The sequence below is a fragment of the Rousettus aegyptiacus genome, unplaced genomic scaffold (genome assembly GCF_014176215.1).
Source record: "Rousettus aegyptiacus isolate mRouAeg1 unplaced genomic scaffold, mRouAeg1.p scaffold_m13_p_5, whole genome shotgun sequence".
Classification (NCBI taxonomy): Eukaryota; Metazoa; Chordata; class Mammalia; order Chiroptera; family Pteropodidae; genus Rousettus; species Rousettus aegyptiacus.
Window position 1 is genome coordinate 55,661,639 of NW_023416308.1, and position 22,072 is coordinate 55,683,710.

General features: G+C 34.5%; 1 protein-coding gene across 3 annotated transcripts in view; it reads left to right on the plus strand.

Annotated features, from left to right (window-relative positions):
• Positions 1-22,072, plus strand: part of TRPC6 (transient receptor potential cation channel subfamily C member 6) — a 105,991-nt gene that overhangs the window by 50,641 nt on the left and 33,278 nt on the right. For 2 of the 3 annotated variants that reach the window (XM_016134006.2, XM_016134005.2), the window contains exons 2-4: positions 10,425-11,199; positions 18,514-18,699; positions 20,696-20,860. In XM_016134006.2, coding sequence (XP_015989492.2) covers positions 10,425-11,199; positions 18,514-18,699; positions 20,696-20,860 — 1,126 coding nt within the window. Of the gene's footprint in view, positions 1-238; positions 5,217-10,424; positions 11,200-18,513; positions 18,700-20,695; positions 20,861-22,072 lie in introns of those variants that run through there. The other variant, XM_016134007.2, reaches the window with a different exon arrangement.

Here is a 22,072-nt window from a genome sequence, read left to right on the forward strand (position 1 = left end):
TAGCCAGATCAGAACTGGAATCCAAATCTGGTTACTCTAGTATCTGTACTTTTAACCACTATGAATATGGGGTGTTTGATGGAAATTTATGAATTTGAGCACTGGATGAGGGGGAAAAATCCAGCTTAAAAATGTCAGACGTGGATGGACCTAGAGGTTATTACGGTGAACAAAATAAGTCAGATAGAGAAAGATAAGTACCATATGATTTCACTTATTTGTGGAATCCAAGGAACAGAAAGAACAAACTAATTGAAAACAGACTCACAAAGATAGAGGACAATCTGGTGACAGCCAGAGGGGTGGCAGTGGAGGGGAGCTGGGAGAAAGGGATGAAAGGCTAAAGAAGTAAACTGGTATTTGAGATATGGTCACGGGGATGGAGAGCACAGCATAAGGAATGCAGTCAGCAGTAATGTAATGGCTACGTGAAGAACCAGAGGGGTGATAGAGTAATTAGGGGGATAGTTTTATAAACTATATAAATGCCTAACCAATGTATAGTATACTTGAAACTAATAATAAAATAAAATAAAATGCTAAAAAAAAAAAGAAAAAGAAAAAGAAAAAAGCTGTTGTGATAGGACTCATAAGCTCCAAGGCTCAGAATAAAGCAGTTCAAATACCCCACCCCTTACCCCCATAAAATAAAATGTCAGCCACTGTGATGCTAGGAATGGTATAAAGGACAAAAGTGTAGAATATATATGGGTTTTGAAAGTCATTGGGCAACATTTACTACTTATGATGCTTTCTAACCTTTCACTCCTTGTTTCAAAGGCAGTGGCCCATTTAAATGAGGGCATTGTGAATTACTAAAAGACCTTAGGTATATCAAATTATTATGTAAACATTGGTTAGTTTAGTCTTGTGACCATATTTATATTCAAATATAAAATTCTTTTATTTCCATAGATCCATGATCCAAAAACTGGCGTGTTATTAATGAGATCACATCCTCCTGGTAGGAGAAATTCTAAATGAATTTATGGGAAATGAAGCAAATGTGGTTACAGCCACAAAGTGGTCTGTCTACCTTCCAATCAGCTACCTGAATGATACAGGAACATTATGAAGAGTCACACTTATTTCAAAAATATAGGATACACTTCTTTTCAAAATTTAACTCTGATGGCAGAGGTAGTTTGTATATTATTGTTGGAACATATTTGGTTATTGATGTGACATTCTAACTGTACAATAAAAAGTTTGGTTCTTAATATGGCATAAAATAGTTTTCAAAACTCCTTAAAATGTGACAAAACAAGATGCTCTTCATTTATTTTTCTTTTCATACACTTTTCTTTCTACTACTTATCCATCCATTTGCAGATTCCTAAGATGTTTTGTGCCCATCCTTGTAATTGGGACTGGAATATGAAGGTGAGTTTAGGTTTTAAGAGACCATGCATACAAAAAGGGTGAGGGAAGTACACAATCAGAGGATGAAGAGAAAAGAATGGAACGCAGTTTAAGAATAGTGCTAGCAAGGCTAAAATACAAAATATGCTGAAGATTGGAAAAAAAAAACAATAAGGCAATGAAAATGCTTTTTTAGCCATGTTGATGTACAGAGCAAGAAAAAAATAAAAACAAGAAAGGGTTAATTTGTTGTTCTGAGGACGTAGTACAAATGTTAAGAGATAGCATAGGGAAAAGAGAAGCTATTAAATAGCTACTTCGCTTTCATCTTGTTTATTAAGCAGAACATCTTCAAACTGGAAAGCACTGAGCAATTATGATTAAGAAGGATCTGAAATCTGTAATAGATGAGGGATCAAATTATCTTAAGCTGAATTTCACATATCACCAATTTCATTTCATAGGAACCCTGCAAAGTAACTATAGTCCCTTCCCCTGCCTCACCCACGCATTGTATAGCCGAGGAATCTTAGGCTCAGAGAGATGACACAGCTAGTACGTGGCAGAGTATGGATTCCCAGTAAAGCCTGGCTTTCTTAGAAGCCATGTTCTTCCCAATATTTCACATAGCTCTCCAGAGTTGCCTCAAGTTCAAATCCCTAAGGACTCAGTTCTCAGCAACCCTAAATATATCCTTAATTTTTTCTAAACTTGAAACCTTGAATTATATAAACTCCAGATTCCTAAGAACAAAACTACTTGAGCTGGGGACCCAATAGCTGAGTTCTTAAACTTGAATCTCCTAAGTTGGAATCCTTAGCTCTTTGAGACTTTCCTAAGTTTTCACATTTCAGCCCTAAGATGTAAGTCCTTAGTGCTGAATTGAGAACAGCAATGGAACTCAGACCCAGTTTCTAACACTGAGCCTAGCACAGTGCCTGGAAATATAAGAATTTGAATGAATGAATGAATGAATGAATGAGTGAAATTTTAAGATTCTGATGATGAACGTGAGGTTTGATAGTGGATCTAAAATCATGTCCTATAAGCAAGGAAAGGCATTCCACAATTTTCTTTTCTAAGTAAATGAAATTATGCACAGCATTGTCCCAACTTCTCTTTATCTACAGTGGTACTCTCTTAAACATGCCAGGCTCATATAGACTTAAACCTGCACTGTGAACAGTTGAATCTGGCCCCCATGGCAGAGGTTGAGAGCATGTTCCAGAGTTGTTAGCACTGTTTCTTTAGCATCATTATCTCTGACAGTCAAAAGCTATGGCTTGTGCTGTTCGCATAATTTCAACAATTCTGAGTGTTTCTATGACATCATTTTACCTTCCTTCTCACCCTCAGAATCAGAGTTGTTCATCCTAAGTCTCATGTGAGCAACAACTTAAAATGAAGATGGATGAATCTTTAGGCTGTTTTTTTTTTTTTTTTTTTTAAGATAATGGACTGCCTGAAATTGAATGTGGGTGTCTTTCCTGACAAATAGCTTATAGAAGGGAAAAATAAGCTCAGAAAGGTGAGAACTGGTGATGCATCAGTGACTCATAATAAAAAATTATACACTTACTATTTTCTCAGCACAAATGTTTTCATCAGTGATTTCTGAAGAGATTACTCCTAACAGTTAAATTCACTTATAGAATATGTGCTGAGTGTTGTTGTCTTGGCTCTCTTGGCCCACTCTCCACTATTTGCACACCATCCTCTGCCTGGGGGGATGTCATCAATGCAGATCTGTATAGACTAAATCAATGGTCTCCTTTGTCCCCAGACTTTGGGTTCAGAGTACAGCCCATTGGAGGACACAACGGGATAGCAGAGAGCAGGACAGTGAAGTTGGGGTATCAATTTACCTGGCTCTCTCCTTGAAGGTTGGCTTCTACCCTCTACCGGAGGTCAGAAACTCTGTCAAGTGGCCCTTATAGTTGCTTTCTGGTTACCTCGTTTAACTTCTGGCAACTCCTCCCTTCTTATGCTGATTCAGGCCTAAGTCTACACTTGATACTTCAGGGTGCCATGTTGGATATGCCTAACTCCTGCCCACATATTTCTAGAGTTTCTTCATTAGACTATCAGATTATCTAATTTAAGTATGCTGACTTATTCCTGCCTGGAATCTGTCTTACATAGAAGTTATTTGTGAAGTGGGAAAATATGCTTGCGTAATACACAAGACTATGCTGGCTGTTGATAATAGAAGCAAATGGTTTAAATCTCTTTCTTTGATGAGATAATTGGGATATAATTTGTTTTTATTACACATAAACTTTTTAATATTCCCGAGTATTCTATTAAAATAGATCAAAATAAATGCATGCACCCAGAAATCTACTGAAGAGCATTTCAAAGAAGGAAGATGTGACACATGAAATAATTAAACCACAAACAGGAAGCTTAGTTGTTTTATAAAAAGTCAAGTTCCTATAACTGTTTCATTGTTTACTCATGTTTTTATTCTCTCACATAGTTACAGAAAAATTGGTGATAAAAATAAACAAGCAAAAAATATGTAACACACACAAAATTTTTCAGTCATACTTTTTTTGGTTCCCAACTAAAAGTGAGAAGCAGTGCAGGCTACTATCATTTTGCTTGTGAAAGAATAAGGCAGTGCTGTGATGAAGTATGACTAATCAAAAGGAAAGTTAGTATCGGTGAAATGAGAGGAGTCTGTGGGAAAAATCAGAATTGATTGAATCAAGAGAATTGCTATCCTGAAAACTATATGCAGGTGAAAGGGATTTGGTAATGCAATGGAAAGATGGGTGCTTATGCTCTATATGCAATGTCAAGAGTAGGCAAAGAAAGTAAGAGAGGTGAGAAAATATTAGTCCTGCCTTTAAGGACAAGAAATTCTCCATTTCGGGACAAGTCACAAGGATGCCATTAAAAAAGGTGTTTTTCAACTTTCTTCGTTCCCTATTGAGCTTGCTGCATATTTGAAAAGAATATAAAATAATGTATATACACCAGGACACACTGTGGTTCAACCTTTATATTTTGATATCTTTTTGGTTTGTAGGGTTGTCCATCACAGTGATTTACTGTCAGCTTAATGGGGAACAAACAAGCTTTGAACTTTATTCCTTTGATGAGAGGGATTTATGCATTTGAAAGTTATATACAGATTGTTTGCAATGTTCCTATCTGCTGAGTAAAACAATCTTTGTTCTCATGGGATGAAGAAAAACCACTCTAATTGTTTACTGTTCCTTCAACCCTGGAGGAAGGGCCAGGGGTATGCGACCAGAGATTAAGTAAACAGAGTAATAATGGTCTCATTTTTATAAAATTAGAATGAAACCACTTTTATCATTCATCCTCCTAAAGTAGTCTACAAAATTGCTCTGTGTTGATTGTTAATCTTTAAATATCCAAGTCTGATTTTTTACCATGAACAACTGGACTTGTAATAAAACATATATTCTGGAATTTTCTTTGTTTTCACCATCCTAGAGTGAATCTGAAGGTCTACTTTTCTGGCTCTTCCATCCTGCCTGAAATAGTTATATGTCATTTACATTTCTAACACTTCTGCTTTAGTAGAATTGTGCTATAACTGAAATATTTTCAAAGATTTTTGAAACAAAAAATAAAAGTTAAGCCAGATACTTAATATGGAGTTTAGTTAATACAGGAGCAGTTCCATTTGATAAAAATGAATCATATTTAAACAGGAAGTGGAGAAATTACTGCACATGCTCTGGACTCAAGCACATAGTCCATTTGACTTAGAAGCTAATTTGTGTTGCTGGCATTTTCAATAGAGATGGATTATTCTATCTCTCACTATCTGGGGCAACCGGCACTCTTTCACCAGTGAAAAGAATCAGGAAAATGAGGTACGTAAAAACTGTTGATTTTCATGACCTAATCATTATTTGAATAGCATAGGGGGCAGTAGCTAATTGCATTCTGTCCTAGAACTGGTATTTATGTATTGTGATTAAAGAAATTTAAAAAATATGGACATGAAAATGTAGGTAACTAAACATTCAACCATGCTAAATATAGCTAAATGGATAAAGAAAAATTCTTATCAAATGTTTTTCTTAAGGAGCAGAGCTGACTTTGCAAAAGTGTGCTCTTTGGCTGGAATGAAACTATCTCTTTTGTTAACGTTGTGTTTTGGACTATTCCTATTTCCTGTAGATGATTTTTCTAGGTTACATATGAAACTAGTGTAGAATTCTGTAATATAGCCTTATAAAATCCATTCTCAGGGAGATAATATAATCTAGTAACATTTAGTTTCTTTCTAGAAAGGCTTCAAATATGTGTTACTTAAAAAGTTTTTTACACATTTTGCTTTTGCCTCTCAAAGCCAGGGATTTAGCAACAGCACTTGTGACAAAATAATATATAGAGAGCTATTTATTGCTTCTTTAGACTGCAGTTAGGGAAGACAAGGAAGCAGCAGCACATGCATTTTGTTCTGTCAACAGGCAAGCAGCTTTCCTTTTCTCTCACTACCCATGCAAGGAGTACTGCTTTCATCGTGCAAGCAGTAGTTGTCTTCCTAAAGGAATTGTAAATACCTTTATAAACATTCTGCATCTGGCTTTTCTGTTGACAGAATGCTTAAGAGATGATGATAACCCGGGCCTTTAAAAAATCGTGATGTCACTGCATATGATTAATATTTGTGGTCCCAATGAGGGAGATAAGAGATGCTTTAAAATTGAAGAAAACATTTTCCATGGAAATGGTTTTGCTATTCCTTCAAAAGGATGGAAATTATAAGTATGAAAGTCATGATGGTTTAGAATTAGGATATATCATTAATATCAGTGGCTGGCAATTATTCAAATAAATAACCATTTAAATAATAAATCATTTAAAAATGTTAGAATTAAAGATGTCATAACTCAGGCTTGTTCTACCTCAGTGTAAATTTAGAAGTGTTATATGAGCAAATAAAACTTTGGAAGCCAGTTTAAAAATTGAGATATGAGTAAAGCTACTGATTATATTTGTTCTTTTTGTAAAAAGGCAAAAACCATTCACATCAATTACCATGGCAGTCTTTGCAATTTCTTAAACAGAAGAAAAAGTTATTTTAATTGAATAACAACTGAAAAAATGATAAAGTCAGTGTCCTTCTTGTTCGTATAAATGCACATAGCTATAAAAAATATTGGGAACCAAATTTAAGCACTTTCCACATCCTATGAAAAAGGCTGAAATAATATTTCTCCCATTCTTCAGAAGAAAAAGCAAAATACCGGCTTGGTTCTTGGTCTTTTGGTACTTGGTACTGTTTTGTATCAATTTTGTGTCTTTCTTTTTTTTTTTTAAGTTACATGAAAACTTTTCTTACCAGTTCTCACTCATTATTTTCATCTCACTTTTATATATCCTATGACACTTGCTCTTTTCTCCCTTACTTTTTTTTTATAGTTTTTCTTTTTTAAAGCATTATTCATGTTCGGTGGACACCTCCCCTCCCCAATCATTGAATGTCCTCTTGTCTACAACAGATACTATAAGAAGTAATATATCTAAATACAAGAGCGGAAGTGAAAGGCTGAAGAGGTTAGTAGAAGTCAGAAAAGTGACAGAAAGGAAGAGAGTTCAGTCTTTCAGAAGGAGGATGATGGATGGTTGCTCATGTAACAAATCTTTGGTGACCTCTCATTTCTTCTACCTCATCCATCTTGTTAACTCAGAAATAATGCTGCTCTTCTAGACACTCACCTCTAAGAATCACCTTTTCCAAAATCAACATTAAAGTCTGGCTAATTCTGAGGCGAAAATGTACTCTCTTTGAAAAAAATTATAATGAATAATTATTTTTTAAAAATGGAAAAGATTATGTACTAAGGATCACTAACTATTTGAGGAAACACTAATATAAAATATAGAGAACAAAACAAGCAAAAAAAGCAGCTTAGTAAATTCTCTAAAGTTCTGATCTATGAAGTCTTTATCACTAATGACTCAAGAATTAGAAGAGAAGATAGTGATCATGTGTCTTTGAAGGCAGAAAAACTATTATAAAAAGAAATATTTGAAGAACAAAGAGATGTTCTTGAAAATTAAAAACATAATAGTAAAAATTTTTTCCAAAAGGTATGTTAGAGCATGAAATTAAAGAAGTATCCCAGAATACAGTGCAAAACAATAATTAGAAAATTGAAAAGGAAAGAAAATTAAAGAACAATTCCAGATTGTCTACCTTCCAAAAAGGAGTTCCAGAAACAATGCTAAAAGCAGGACAAAATGATGAGGAAATATATCAAAAATGTTTTTCAAAAAAGGACATATTTTTCCGAGATTAAAAGGTTTACTGGATGTCCGAAACTATGGAGAAAAAGAGATTCCTCCAATAAAAAAATCAAGTAATTTTAGGTCACCAGAGACAAAGAGAATAACCAGAATCATATTTTTCAATAGCAACTACAAAAACCAGAATCTAACAGAACAGAACTTATTGTCAACTTAGAATACTGTACTCAGCCAAACTACCAGTTAAGGTTGTTAATAGTACAAAGTCATTTTTTGACATCCAAAATCTTAAGATTTCTTAATCAGCTACTGGAGGATGTGCTATATTAAAACAATGGAGTAAACTAAGGAAAAAAAAGGATCTGAGATATAGAAAACAAGAAACTTAACACAAAAGCGAGATAGAGAATCTTTGGGATGATGCTGAAAAGAAGATTCAAAGACAACATACATTCATCAAGTCTAGACAACAATCAGTCTAGATTAGCAGATCAGAAAGTAGCAGATGAGATTTTTCAAGAAGCTAAAATTGAAAAAACACACAGTGTGTTGACTGTAATGGAGATTTACATTGAAGAAGATACTTTTGCTGAATTAGTCATAAGTACCTAGAATATTAAGCATATGAATACAGAAAGAGAATTTTTAATTGCTAGGTTTCAGGAAATAAGGTCATTATACCAGAAAAGACACTGTAGCATGCTACTTGTCATAGCTACGACTAGCACTTGCATTGTCACAATATAAGTGATTATCTAACAAAAGCTATGATATAACTCTACCAGAATGATAAAGAACCATGAAGCTAGTTCGTGTATCTGTGTGTGTGTGAGAGAGAAGTATGTGAAGGTATGGTAGGAGACTGTGAAGGTGTGCTAAATCTGAACTTTCATAATGAGAAGTTCACAGATAATGCCAAAACTGGAAAATCAAGAAATAGCACTATTGTCTAGTCAAATGGATATAAGGATTTAAATTATCAAATCATAAGCTAAAATAGTTGAAATGAATTGCCTCTGGGGAACCCAAAATGGAGAAAATGAAGAAGAGACTGCTGGGGATTTTTTGTTTTTTGTTTTTAATAAGAATCTTGTAGAGTTCTTAAAATATTCACATACATAACTTTGATAAAATTAAAAAGGAATTGAAAACAAAACAATTTCTATAGAAAACAAAATCGTTGTAGAAATCACTCCTTTATTGCTATGAAAAGTTATATTATCAAGAGATCCATCTTAGAAATTATTGATATTATAATGTACATCTGGCTATTGGTGCTTTACATCGTTTACAAAGTTATCTCTTCAATAAAACATCAGCTTGATTGATTTTGAAGAGGACTCGGATGGCTAAAGGATTCATTGTTGAATGAAAATCTATTAAAAACATTTGTGAATATGGCAGCATACTCTTCAAGCTTGTTGGAGAACCATAATCTATTTCCTAGCTGCTGAAATTTTGCTAACTTGTTTGGGTATTGCACTACCATAGACAACATTGCCTGGAGATTTGGTACCACGATGGATCAGAACTAGTAGGGAAAGAGATTTAGGTTGTCTAGGCCTGGCCACATTAATAGAGAAGATAGTTTATGGGGTTTTTGGATCTATTTTAATTCTTTTTAAATACTGGAAAGTTTGTGATTGCCTTTAAAGAGGGAGGGCTGTTAGAACATTTTTAAAGAGATGGGGCATCTATCACATCAATAATCATGCATAACTTTTTCTGTATTTTTCAGGATCCCCTATAGCCCAACCCTTTCTATTCTGCAAGTACTTGTTCTCTTTGGGTTTCCAGTTAGTGACAATGAAAAGGCTTGAGCTTTTCAAGCTCAAAAAGACCTTAAGACATAAATTTATGACTCAGTAAGGACAAAAATCTCCATTGTAGCTTTTGATCAGAGGAGGAATCACTTTCTCTTCTTATTAGAGTGAGGCCCACATTGTAGGCTGGCCATCCCTTTTAAAATTATCTCCATCACAGAGGAATTCCTTCTCAGCTAGCACCTTGATCACAATTTTCTCATTTCCAATAATTTTTAGAACAACACCTACTAAGGTCCAAGCATCGAAAGTTGCTGTTAATGAAACCTATGCCGTGGCATCTAGTTGTTCCCTCTGCTGGAGAAACCTCTACCCCTGCACCTGACCCCTGTCCCACCCTCCTAAACACACTTTTACCTGATTCCTACTCATCCTTCCATTTTTAGCATGCCACTTTCTCTTAGAAGCTAGGTTAGACGCCCCTGCTATAGGTTATCATGACAATTAAATAGCTGACAACAAAGTAATGTGCTAATTACCTATTTCCCTTTAGACTACAAGAGTTGTAAGAGCAGAAAATTTTCTTTTTTTTTTCTTCATTATTGATTTTTCTGGGCCTTACACATTATCTGGATCTGGCATAGTAGGGACTCAATAAGTAAGTGTTGACTTGAATGGATTTGCTATTTTTCTACTTTTAAAAAACATATCTTCATACTCTATATCATAGTGATTATTGATTATGGGTCTTTTTTTATGTCTATACTACCTGTGATTGAAAAACAAAAATTAATCTCTATGTGAATGGCACAGAGAGATCATGGAATTGTCAGAGTCTCTACCTCAAATTGGAATGTTAAAATATACAAAATGCTTGGATTTCTTAAAGCAAAAGTTCTTGGAATTCATTAACAAATAAATGCATCTTTATATTATAGTTTGTCTAGAGATGATGAGACAACATCTAATATACTTGAGGATTGCATTAGATGGCAAGTCATTTGGCACACTAAAATGCTCTTAATATGATTTGTTCACAATCTTTCTATTTTATTACAGCCGAGGCACCGACAACAGACTGGCCCACCGGCGGCAGACAATTCTCCGTGAGAAGGGGAGAAGGTTAGCTAACCGAGGACCAGCGTACATGTTTAATGATCACTCAACAAGCCTATCTGTGGAGGAGGAACGCTTTTTAGATGCAGCTGAATATGGCAACATCCCAGTGGTGAGGAAGATGTTAGAAGAATGCCTCTCACTCAATGTTAACTGTGTGGATTACATGGGCCAGAATGCCCTCCAATTGGCAGTGGCCAATGAGCATTTGGAAATTACGGAACTTCTCCTCAAGAAAGAAAATCTCTCTCGTGTTGGGGATGCCTTGCTTCTAGCTATTAGTAAGGGTTATGTTCGGATTGTGGAAGCCATTCTTAGTCATCCAGCTTTTGCTGAAGGCAAAAGGTTAGCAACCAGCCCCAGCCAGTCCGAACTCCAGCAAGATGATTTTTATGCCTATGATGAAGATGGGACACGGTTCTCCCATGATGTGACTCCAATTGTTCTGGCTGCCCACTGCCAGGAATATGAAATCGTGCACACTCTCTTGCGGAAGGGTGCTCGGATTGAACGGCCTCATGATTATTTCTGCAAGTGCAGTGAATGCAACCAGAAACAGAAGCATGACTCCTTTAGCCACTCCAGATCTAGGATTAATGCCTATAAAGGCCTGGCAAGTCCAGCTTACCTGTCATTGTCTAGTGAAGATCCAGTCATGACAGCTTTAGAACTTAGCAATGAGCTGGCAGTGCTGGCCAACATTGAGAAAGAGTTCAAGGTAGGTCTTTAACAATAAGGACTTCACCCTCCACAAGTCAATGTCAAAGTTTATTTACATGCTTCCAGTGTATGCTCAGCATGTGCTAGTTACTGTGGATAGTAGGTAATATGCTTTTTCAACAAGCTCTTTGTTATAATTATATCTAGTAAAAGTTGTGATTGCTATCATTTAGAGATATTCTGCTATATATTAGATGTTTTACATTTATTATGTCTAATCTTTATCACAACCTTGAGAAGATATTAGTTCCTTTTCAGATGGAGAAGTGGAGGTATAAAAAGGTTAAGTAAGGCCCAAGATCAGCTGGTAAATGACAGCGCTGGGATCAGAATCCAGGTATGCTGTACTCTAAAACCCAGGTTCTTTCTCTTATAAATCACTGTTTCTATATTCAGAGCATGGCGATAGATGCTTTTAAGGTTATAAAGAGGAGCAAGTTGAGAGAAGTTAGTTTGGTTTGAGAAACAGATGAATACATACTTTATGCATGGCGTAAATATTGACATTTAAAAGTATAACTCTTAAAATGTTCCTTCAGTTGTATCCAGGGGCCTCAGCATGCTACGATGATTTGGTGCCCATTATCCCCTATTTTTAAAATAAGTGAATGACCTCTTCTTTAACATCCAGAATAACTACATCTTTCCTTCTTCTTGAGCCTGTTTCCAGTCCAATTTCCTCCATGAATGTGATTCCTAATGTAATAGCTTTTCATTGTAAAGTCTCTCATAATCACAATATATATGTGAGATTTTATATATGTATGTATTAAATATATATGAAATTTTAGAAGTTTTTATTTTCTGTGATCATAAGGCTCTGGATATTAAAAATATTCTGGAGTTACTGTTACATCTATTATTTGTGCATTTGAATAAAACTACACAAATTGAAAATTTGTCTAAAAAATAGATACGAATTTTGAAAATTAAATTTTTAATATATGACACAATTCTTACTGGAAATGAATGTTTAGTTGGATTAATCATGTTCACACTTTTGTTATGTACTTAATGAAAGAAAACGGTATATCCTGATAAAATATCTTGGTATGTTACTCTAATTTTTGTTAATAAGATATACAAATTGTTAAAGATTTTATGGAACAATATTAAAAGAAAGTTGACTGTAGGTAGAATAAATATTTTTATATGATTTGATACCTTACTGAATTACATGATATGATACCTTACTGAATTACAATCATGCTGAGTCTGAAAGAAATCACAAAAAAGTTTTATCCATGTGTTGTAGCCAATGTCCTGTGAAAATTTTGAGTCCTGGAAACCATTCCAAGTTACATTAAAAAGAATCATTCTCAGTCACTCATCTTTTCTGCTTTTCCTGTTTGAGCTGCTTTTCTTTCTAGCTAATGATACATCCTACAGATGAGTATTAAGAAGAGTTTAAAAGAATCATTTATATTTAAATACATGAAAACATTATTTTTGCATTCAGTATTTCCTATTTATACCGTCTTTGCCATCTTCTCACTAGACTCTCATTCAGGAGTGATGTACTCTTTGCCAATTGTTGGATAATGAACAAAAATTAAACAAAAATTATTACTGTTCCTGTCTCCACACTGCACCATACATCTATCTTCAGAACATCCTAACATAAGCCAGCTCTTTGTATTTCTATTAGCAAACTTTATCTTAAACAGAAATGTGTATTAGGGTGGTGGAATTCAGAAATCTTTAAGGGTCTGTGGTATCTAGACTGAAGCTTATTGTTTGTTGCATGAGTAGGCAAGAGTGGAAAATTCTTTTGTAAAGGAGCAAAATATCTATTTTCAAGGAAAATTCTTTTGTGAAGGGGCAAAATATCTATTTTCAAGGAAACCAGTTTTAGGCAAGTTGGATCTGAAAATTGGTTCCCTTAGAACTATCAGTGTTCCCTGGCCCCTTGGAAAGTCTTCATGTATCTCTGTGTGATGGCGAATAATCTATTTTATGAGCCAGAGAATGAGAATTTCCACAAGGATTTTGTAAGCTCAAACATATAGTTTCTCTAGGTTCCTCCCAAACTCTCCCCTTCCATAATAACCTGGAGTCTATCAACCAAAGAGGCCAGAGGGGTTGCTGCTGAGTTTCTCAGACAATTTTAGTTTTGAGCTTTACATCCTCTAAATCAAACAAATTACATGTATTACCCATATCACCAGCTCTGTAGCTGGCTCTATGCAGAGGTGACAATAAGACCAAAGCAGAGAAATCTAACCATTAGATGGACCCACAGGCATAAGGGGAAAATCAGCAGGCCCAAGGAATTGCAGGTCTTTAAAGAGAATAAGGATAAACTAGATTCAAAAGTTTTTCATCCATTCAAATTCAATTTTTATATTGAATTTTTATCAATAATTCTTTGCTTTGGCAGCATGAAACTTCAGCCACCTTAAACTTAAATTGGGGAAACCGAATTTTAGCAGCAAACAACAAATCAATAATTATAATAATAAAGGAACACCCAGAACTTAATTGTTTTTAATACTGAAGAGAGCATAACTCTTGGCTTCTCTCCTTGACTCAAAATTAACCTCGGATAAGGTAAGACTGATCTTACAAACAAGATCAGTACCAGGGATGGTTTTAACAGCAAATGCTTTCTCCCAAATTTCTCATTTCCTTTCAGGATCTTAATATGTACCCATGACTTATGTCTCTAAACCCTTTTTGAATCTATTTATATTACCAATGTTCTTCTTCTTTTTTTTTTTAATTACCCTTGAATCACTTCTTTCATACATCAGGGGTTGGCCTTTTCTCTGTCATTCTGGATAAGCAGCTTTTCTGGAGTTTTACCGGATCCTTTGTGTCTGGCACTCTGTGCCCAAACATGCACATTGCCCTCCAGATGCCTCTGCTATTGACTTTGAGAAAGGGAAAGATAGAGAAACTCCTGCCCTGTCTGCTTTTAAACCATTGCTATGTTCTGGTGTTCAAATGTTCAAAAACATCTGGCATTGTTTGAAAGGGAAGTATTTTCTAAGAACGTGACTAAGCTGAAAAGAAAGGCAGTGTGACTTTTATTGGACCTTAGCAGGGCAACAAAAGGTGTCAGTCTCTTTGTAGCTAAGTGTTAAATAATCTACAAGGCAGAATCTCCATATAGGAAGTACAGGGCTGAGATCCAGATCAAAGAGGAAGGAAGAAATGTATGTTCGTTGAGCTTTATGAATTAATCTAAATGATTTACACTCTAATTTTGCGATATATTGGCATTTAAGTTCTCCAAAATCAGAAATTAGCAGAAGGCCAGAAATTAAAGTAACCTTTCTAAGATTATCTAGTCATTAAGTAGATGGATGAGAATTAAAACCCAGGTATGTTCCTTTCTTTACATTACTCAACAAAATTTTTGATTACCTACTATGTGCCAGACACTGCTAGGATGTGAGGACTCAAAATGCATAAAATATTGTTCTTGTTCTGAAAGATATTTGAATTTATTCAAGAGAGACAGATATGTAAACAAATAAATGTACTAAAGTGTATAGATAAGTGGATATGTTCTTGCCTTTGAATTTTCCATCCTAGTTCGAAACAGATGGACAGAGAAAATCTCATTCTGGAAGAATTTTAGATCTAAGGAAGTCAACAGTTAAGGAGGGAAGTTAGGTACAGCAATTTGTATCATAAGAGGTCTCAGCCCCTGAAACCATCTCTTTACTCCATCATTGCTGTTCAAGCTTCCTAGCTTCAGTGGGACCTGAACATTTCTATGCAAAGGGAATAGTAAAAGCTGGTTATCAAACACTATATTGAGTTAAATATGTAGCTGGTAATGATGGCAATGATCAACATAAAAGTCAGTAGCATCTGACATATCTAGGAAAATGTCTTTAATTCACATTTGAAATTGTATCGCATCTGTTTACCTTTTCTCGAGTAGTATCTAATTAACTTTTATGTCCCTTACAACCCTGCTCAGTAGGTGCTATATAAACACTTGCTAATCATTACCACATCAGCTGTGACAAAGTTCAGTGATCAATGTGACATCAGTGATAATTATTCTAAAGACCAGGAAAGACGAAGTATTACATATGGTCCCAAGAAGCATGGCTGGCTAATAGCTAAGAATACTGTATACTTACCTTAATTTTTAAGTACATAATGTCATTTTACAAAGTAGCTGTCTTAGTAAGACTATGGTACCTATCACAGAACTGGTGCATAGAATGTTTGTTGAAAGAACCAATGAATGAATAATTGTTTTATTTCAACATATGTTCAGATGCTACCCAGGAATCCCAACATGCCTTTGTATTTGTTATCATAACTTTGTGATGAAGAATTGAGAACACTTGAATATTGTTTGTGAAATAATGAGAACAATAATAATCATAATAATTACCAGGAAGTTGGCATTCATTATTTTGTATGATCTTCACAGCAACCCTGGAAGTGGGTACTTGTATTATCCTTGTTTTACACATGAGAATTTTGAGGCTTTAAGGGATTAAGTCATTTGCTCAAAGCCATGCAGCTAGTAAGTGGCTGTGCTTAGTTTCAAACTCAGGACTGCTCTTCTCCAAAGCCTGGTCAGTTGATTAGTGAGAATTAAGGTTTGCATTTTCTCTGTTAATCTCTATGAAACAAATGTCATTCTTTATATAGAAAGAAGAGTCGGTCATTAAAATTACAGATCTTAACATCTCTTCCACTAAATAAAATCCAACTAAGATGACACTTTGAAAAGATAATTTTAACAGGGACATTTTTATGTCTTATAATCTCTAAATTCTGTTCTATTAACCCACTATCAGTCATCTGTTTTCAATTCGAAGGTTAATTAATAGGCGAGCACCTACTTCTAATTTATGATGTATGGTGTGGGTGTGTGACCCAAAGACATGACCTAAAATTAAATCAACCTGTAAGCTTCACTTTTTCTTTCAAGTAACCAAAGTCACAGTGCTGTATCTGGCTAATTCTAGGACTGCCAACATTTCATTGTGAGTTTACATGTTAATTTGAAAGTGCAAAATATGACAATATTGTAAATGAATTCTCAAGGTGAAAAAAGCATGTATTTCTAAGAACAGAATCATTCTTTCTTTTTTCTTGAATGTTTTTTTTTTCTTTCTTGAGACTGTGTCTTGAGAATTAACATTAAATTGGAAACAAGGTATTAAACAACACCAAACTCTTGGACTTAACCTTCTAGTCAATATAGTTTCTACTAAAAAGTGTTACCCTACAGTTGATGGGTCATACTCTGTTTTTAAATGTCTAATTTCACCATGAGCCTTTTTACAATTCTAGAGAACACTGATTTTGACTATTACATTTTTTACTTTAAAATGCCTAAGAATATGTCCAGAAATGAGCTCTGCATGTAAGAGAGGCTAGGTGTATTAGGTTTTGTCATAGCTCATGGGTGCTTACGGATGTCAAGAAATGGCCTGCTTTCAGATCTTGCTTTTGATAATATAAAATAAAATAATTATGTTTTATCAAATGCTTGATAAATGCTTAGCACCATGCTGTGAATTTTGCATGTGCGATCTCTTTAACACATACAATTTCACCAAGTCTCAGTTTTTTTATCTGTAAAACTAGAGTAATAATAGCCCCTATCTTACAGAATGGTTTTAATTTATTTAAGATCTCGTGGCTAAAAAAGTGGAAGACCTAGGATTTGATTACAGGTACATTTAACTCTAAAAGTCCAGTCTCCTAACCACTGTGCTCCGATATGTTGGACATGCACCACATTTGCACTTCCGCACCTCAAAGTTTGTCCCCAGGACCCTAACTGACTATTTCATGAAAGGGGTAAAATTGTTTCCTTGTAACTCTGACCAGATACTATCTGACCAGATACCTGTTTAGAACTAGTTTGAGCCATTCTCAGCTAAGATATAATTTGTTTTATCAATTTGCTTTTATAGAAGCTGTTTGGACCTGCAGTTAGCAAATTGTAGCCTGTTTAGAAGTTACTAAACTGTATTGAAAGAACACTTGGCGTGATTTACAAAGAGGATCCCTTGTAGGTGCTTTACACATTTACCCAGTATGAAGCTATTTGCCATATAGATTTCCCCCAAATATTACCTTATTGACTGACACCCAGAGATAATCACGCTTCTCCAACACCTTCCTCTCTCAGTTTTTCTAAGGGATCTTTCTGCCATTCATCCAAAAACACTTCATTGGCTCTGGGATGGAGGAGATAACTAATTTTGAATCTGCAAAGCTGGCTTTAAGAGCACAATCTTCCACTGAAGCTCTGTAACCTCAGAGGACTTTTGCTTTTTTTATGTGCAAAATGGAAATAGTATTTGCCCTGCTTGCCTCCCAGTTTTTCAAGATAAAAATAGAATGCATTTTATAAAGAAGAGACAAAGTAGTATAATTTTTAAAGACGAAGGGCTTGGGGCAAACAGAATTAAGTTTAAATCCTGATTTTGACCTTGGCTGCATGGTCTTGGACACATTATTTAACAGAGCAAGAGACTGTGAAGATTAAATGAGATAATATAATCCACTTGCTATGCAACAAGCTCTAGCTAGTGAGTTCTCTCAATTAACATTGGGTTATAAATGGTCTTATTTCAATGTAAGAGAATAAAGAAGGAATTATTAGGAAGACCTGAATGAAAATGTGAATACACGCTGTATATGAGTTTGACATGAGTTATGGTGTTTAAATATAATCTTCACTGTTCAAATCCTCTCAGCATTAATACTAGGTCATCAGCAATAAATTACAGCATAAATTAAAGCATTTTCATTAAACTTTCTTTTCTCCAAAGAAGATCTCAATTTGCAGACTTTATATTGGACTTGCCTTTGACCCTGTGCTTGGCACGTGAAGATCCTCAATAACAATTTATTAAATAAATAATTGGTGTGTGTTCATTTTTCTCCAGAGCCTCTCCAATATCCTATGTTTTTAAAATTAACCAATGCAGTTTAAAAGTCTTCCAAAGATCTATCAAATGTGTATTACGTGTCTTCCTGATGAAGTTATGAACATAAGAGATATGATGTACACAAAGTAGTGGGGAAAGTTGCTTACTTTATATTTCTCTTGAATCAATAGATGAGTTTGGCACAGTATACTACTTTTTGATAACTTCGATTATGCTTTAGACAAATTTCCTTTTTTAGGGTATAAAAGTATGAAGAAAATTATTATGGTCACTCAACAGAACAGCAATTAAAGCATAGGAAAAGAATGATAAATTTAAAAAAGTTATTTTTCTCTACAAATCAAGTCGCTGATAAATTCTGCTGAGTAGTATAGTAAAAATGTGCTATTCTACATTATTGTTTTTTTGTTTTGCTTTGTCTTTCTTAGAATGACTACAAAAAACTGTCAATGCAGTGCAAAGATTTTGTAGTTGGACTCCTTGACCTGTGCAGGAATACCGAAGAAGTAGAGGCCATTCTGAATGGGGATGTTGAAATACACCACAGCGGTGGAGATCATGGCCGTCCAAATCTCAGCCGTTTAAAACTTGCAATTAAATATGAAGTAAAAAAAGTAAGGTCAGGCATGAAGCCTATTTACATCATTTCAGTTTTTATTGGTGCTAAATAAGGATGAAAGTTTGGCACAGTTAAATCGAGCTAGGTCTTTCTACTTAACAGAGTTTCATCAAGCAGATTCTCTAATGAAGCCTAAGGGCCTAGTTGTGAGGCATCTAACCTACACTGAACGCAGCTCTAAATCTAGACGTTTATGCAGTGATGGCCTTTCCTTTACTTAACTAATGACATAATCTAATTTTTGTGTGTCCAAATTACAAGGCATTTATTATATGACAAGAGCATCATTATTTAAGACTCAGTTCCATTTTCCCATTTGTTTTATATTCCAATTACTTCTTTAGTGCTTCTGAATCTCCTGCAACTGTATCTTTATTTGTGGAATATTTTGAGTCTCTGTCTTCATGTAGTACCTCCCTCTCCCAAATTCTCGACTACTTTCTTACATTATATAAAATATCTTTTACAAGTGTTTTTAAAGCTAGGTTTTATAATAAAAGTAACATGTTTATGGTAAGTTTTCAAACAGTATAGACATGCTCCTTTTCTATTTTCTCAATTTTTATGGGAAGTAGTTAATCACTATTATATTTCTCTCCACAAATTTATATCTTGGATATCTTCGCATATTAGTAAATGAACATCCACTTTATCTTTTCAAAGGCTGTGTTATATCATTCTGTTTATTTAATCGGTTCACTATTTAAGGGTGTTCACTGTTTTCTTTAGGTTGGTTATTGTTATTACAAGGTGCTACAGTAAACATACTTTTTTATATAGCTTGCTTACTTGCATGAGTTTATCTGTAGCCAAAATTTCCAGGTATGGAATTAATATGGCACATTTTTATTTTTTAATTCCAAAACATTTGTTAAGTTTCCCCTCAAAAAAGGTGCACCAGTTTACACAGGCCAACAGTATATAAGAAGGCTTATTTCTTCTGCTCACAATGGGCATTATTAAACTTTACCATTCTAAGAAGATAAATATCACATCTTGCTTTAATTATCTTCGAGGCTAATCATCCTTAAGAATCAGTTGTAGTTCCTTTATGTAACCTGTCTTTTATTTAACCTTTTAACATTATTTACCAATGTTTTATTTTGGATTGTTGCTTTCTGTCTATTAAATAATGTTGCCCTCTGTCCTGTGTCGAGATCATTTTAAAAAGTAAATATGTGAAACAAACTCGTAAACACAGATAACAGTATGGTGGTTACCAGAGGAGAAGGAATGTGGGGGGAGCATGGAGAGGGTAAATGTGATCAAATATATGGTGACAGAAGGAGACTAGATTTTGGGTGGTGAGTATACAATGTAGCATATAGTTGATGTATTATTGAATTGTACACCTGGAACTTATATAATGTTATTAACCTATTCTACCCCAATAGATTTAATTAAAAATTAAATATGTGAATAAAAACCCTGAAAAATAAAAAGCAAAATTTATTCGTAAAGTTTTCTTAATTGAAAGAGTTTATAGCACAGGAATAGAAAGAGATATCAATGAAATAAAATAGGCAGTCCACAAACAGACCCATATATATGACAAGTTAGTATAAAGTAACTTTAGCATTTGAATGTCAGTACAGGATAGATGATATGCTTTTTGAAAAAAGTATTTAAACATCTGGACTACATTGCTCCTTTTAGATGGACAAAAAGTAATTATAAAATTCCTTTCATAAAATGTTGACAAATCTTTTTATAATATTAAATTTTAAATTTTTTCTAGGCTTTGAAAGAGAACCCAATTGTCATAAATGAAAAGTTTAACAAATTGTAATCTTCTAATTTCTATAATATATATTAGAACATTCTGCCATCTTGATTGATGCTTGTCAACTAGATGTTTTCTGTTCGTACTTTAATTCTAACACTATTTTTCATGGGAAAGCACAGAACAAAATATTAGAACACAAGAAACCAGTTTACATTGAACTATTCTTTAATCAAGTTGTTTAAATATTTTGCCACTTTTCTGCTAGTTTGTAGCTCATCCGAACTGTCAACAGCAGCTTCTCTCTATATGGTATGAGAACCTTTCTGGTTTGCGGCAGCAGACAATGGCAGTCAAGTTTCTCGTGGTCCTCGCCGTTGCCATCGGACTGCCCTTTCTGGCTCTCATTTACTGGTTTGCTCCGTGCAGCAAGGTATGTCTGTGAAATCTGAATCTCTATTTTATCTCCTAGAAGTATGTTTAGTTGAACATATCAGAGCAAGTTATGCAGGGAAAATTCTATTTCCCAAATGAAAATTTTAGAAAGGACAGAGTTGAGTTTAAATAATCATATCGTGTTTAATGTTACAAAAATAACACATATTAACTATGAACTAGAGAAAGAAATGGAAAGAAGAGAAAATTCACCTGTAATAGCACCACTATTAATATATTTAAAAACCCTCAGTTATTGCATTAGTATATTTTCATTTTTTGTGTTCTCTCTAGTCATGTCTATGCACATTTAAAAATTATTTTTAAATGAGCTTATAGTATGCATTGAGCAGATATTTCAAATAATATTGTAAGGGATAAATATGTTTCCTTTATATTTCGATAAAATTTGAGATGAAAATTGTTTTATATTTATTTTAGCTAATATGACCAGATAAATCTTGATTTAAATAAAGGACAATCATATAAATACAAATATGATGCTTATTTCAGTGAAGAATATTTATTTTAGGGACAGGGGCTACTGTAACCTGACAGCAAAGAAAGCCTGTTTTTTGTTTTTTTTGTTTTTAAGCAAAATCTGTCTGCCCAGGCTTTGTTGAAAATATGTTCAAGTGGACCAAGCCTTCCACTAGTGTGGCAGAAATTTTTGTCTTGCATTTCCAACAACCCCTTCTTCATGTTTTTGAAGCCACATTTCTGGAATTGTTTTAAGCTACAACTGTGAGAATCAGACTAAGATAATTCTAAAGCTATATGGCTAAAATGTCTGCTGGGCCATCTGTTTCTGTGCTGTGCAGAAATGTGAGTTAAATCCCTTGCAGTTCTTAAACATGGGCATGACTCATTTTCAAACATTTTTAACACGTGGGTGCAAACACAAATATCACCATTATCGACATACTGTTTTATGTATTTAGTCACTTATTTGGTGCTTTAGCCTTGTAGGGCCCCTTCCAAGTGGCTTTTGGTAGAAAGCTGGCACAAAGCTTTTTACAGTGGGAACTTCATAATTACTTCTAGTGATGATGAAAGGAGCTGGTGAAAACTGGACGTTTTCTTGTGATTGTACGAGAGGGAAGTGGGGGAACAGGGAGGTAGGTAGGGCTAAAGGGAGCCAAATATTTGGTGGCAGAAGGAAACTTAACTTTGGGTGATGAATACACAATGAAATATACGTATAATATAT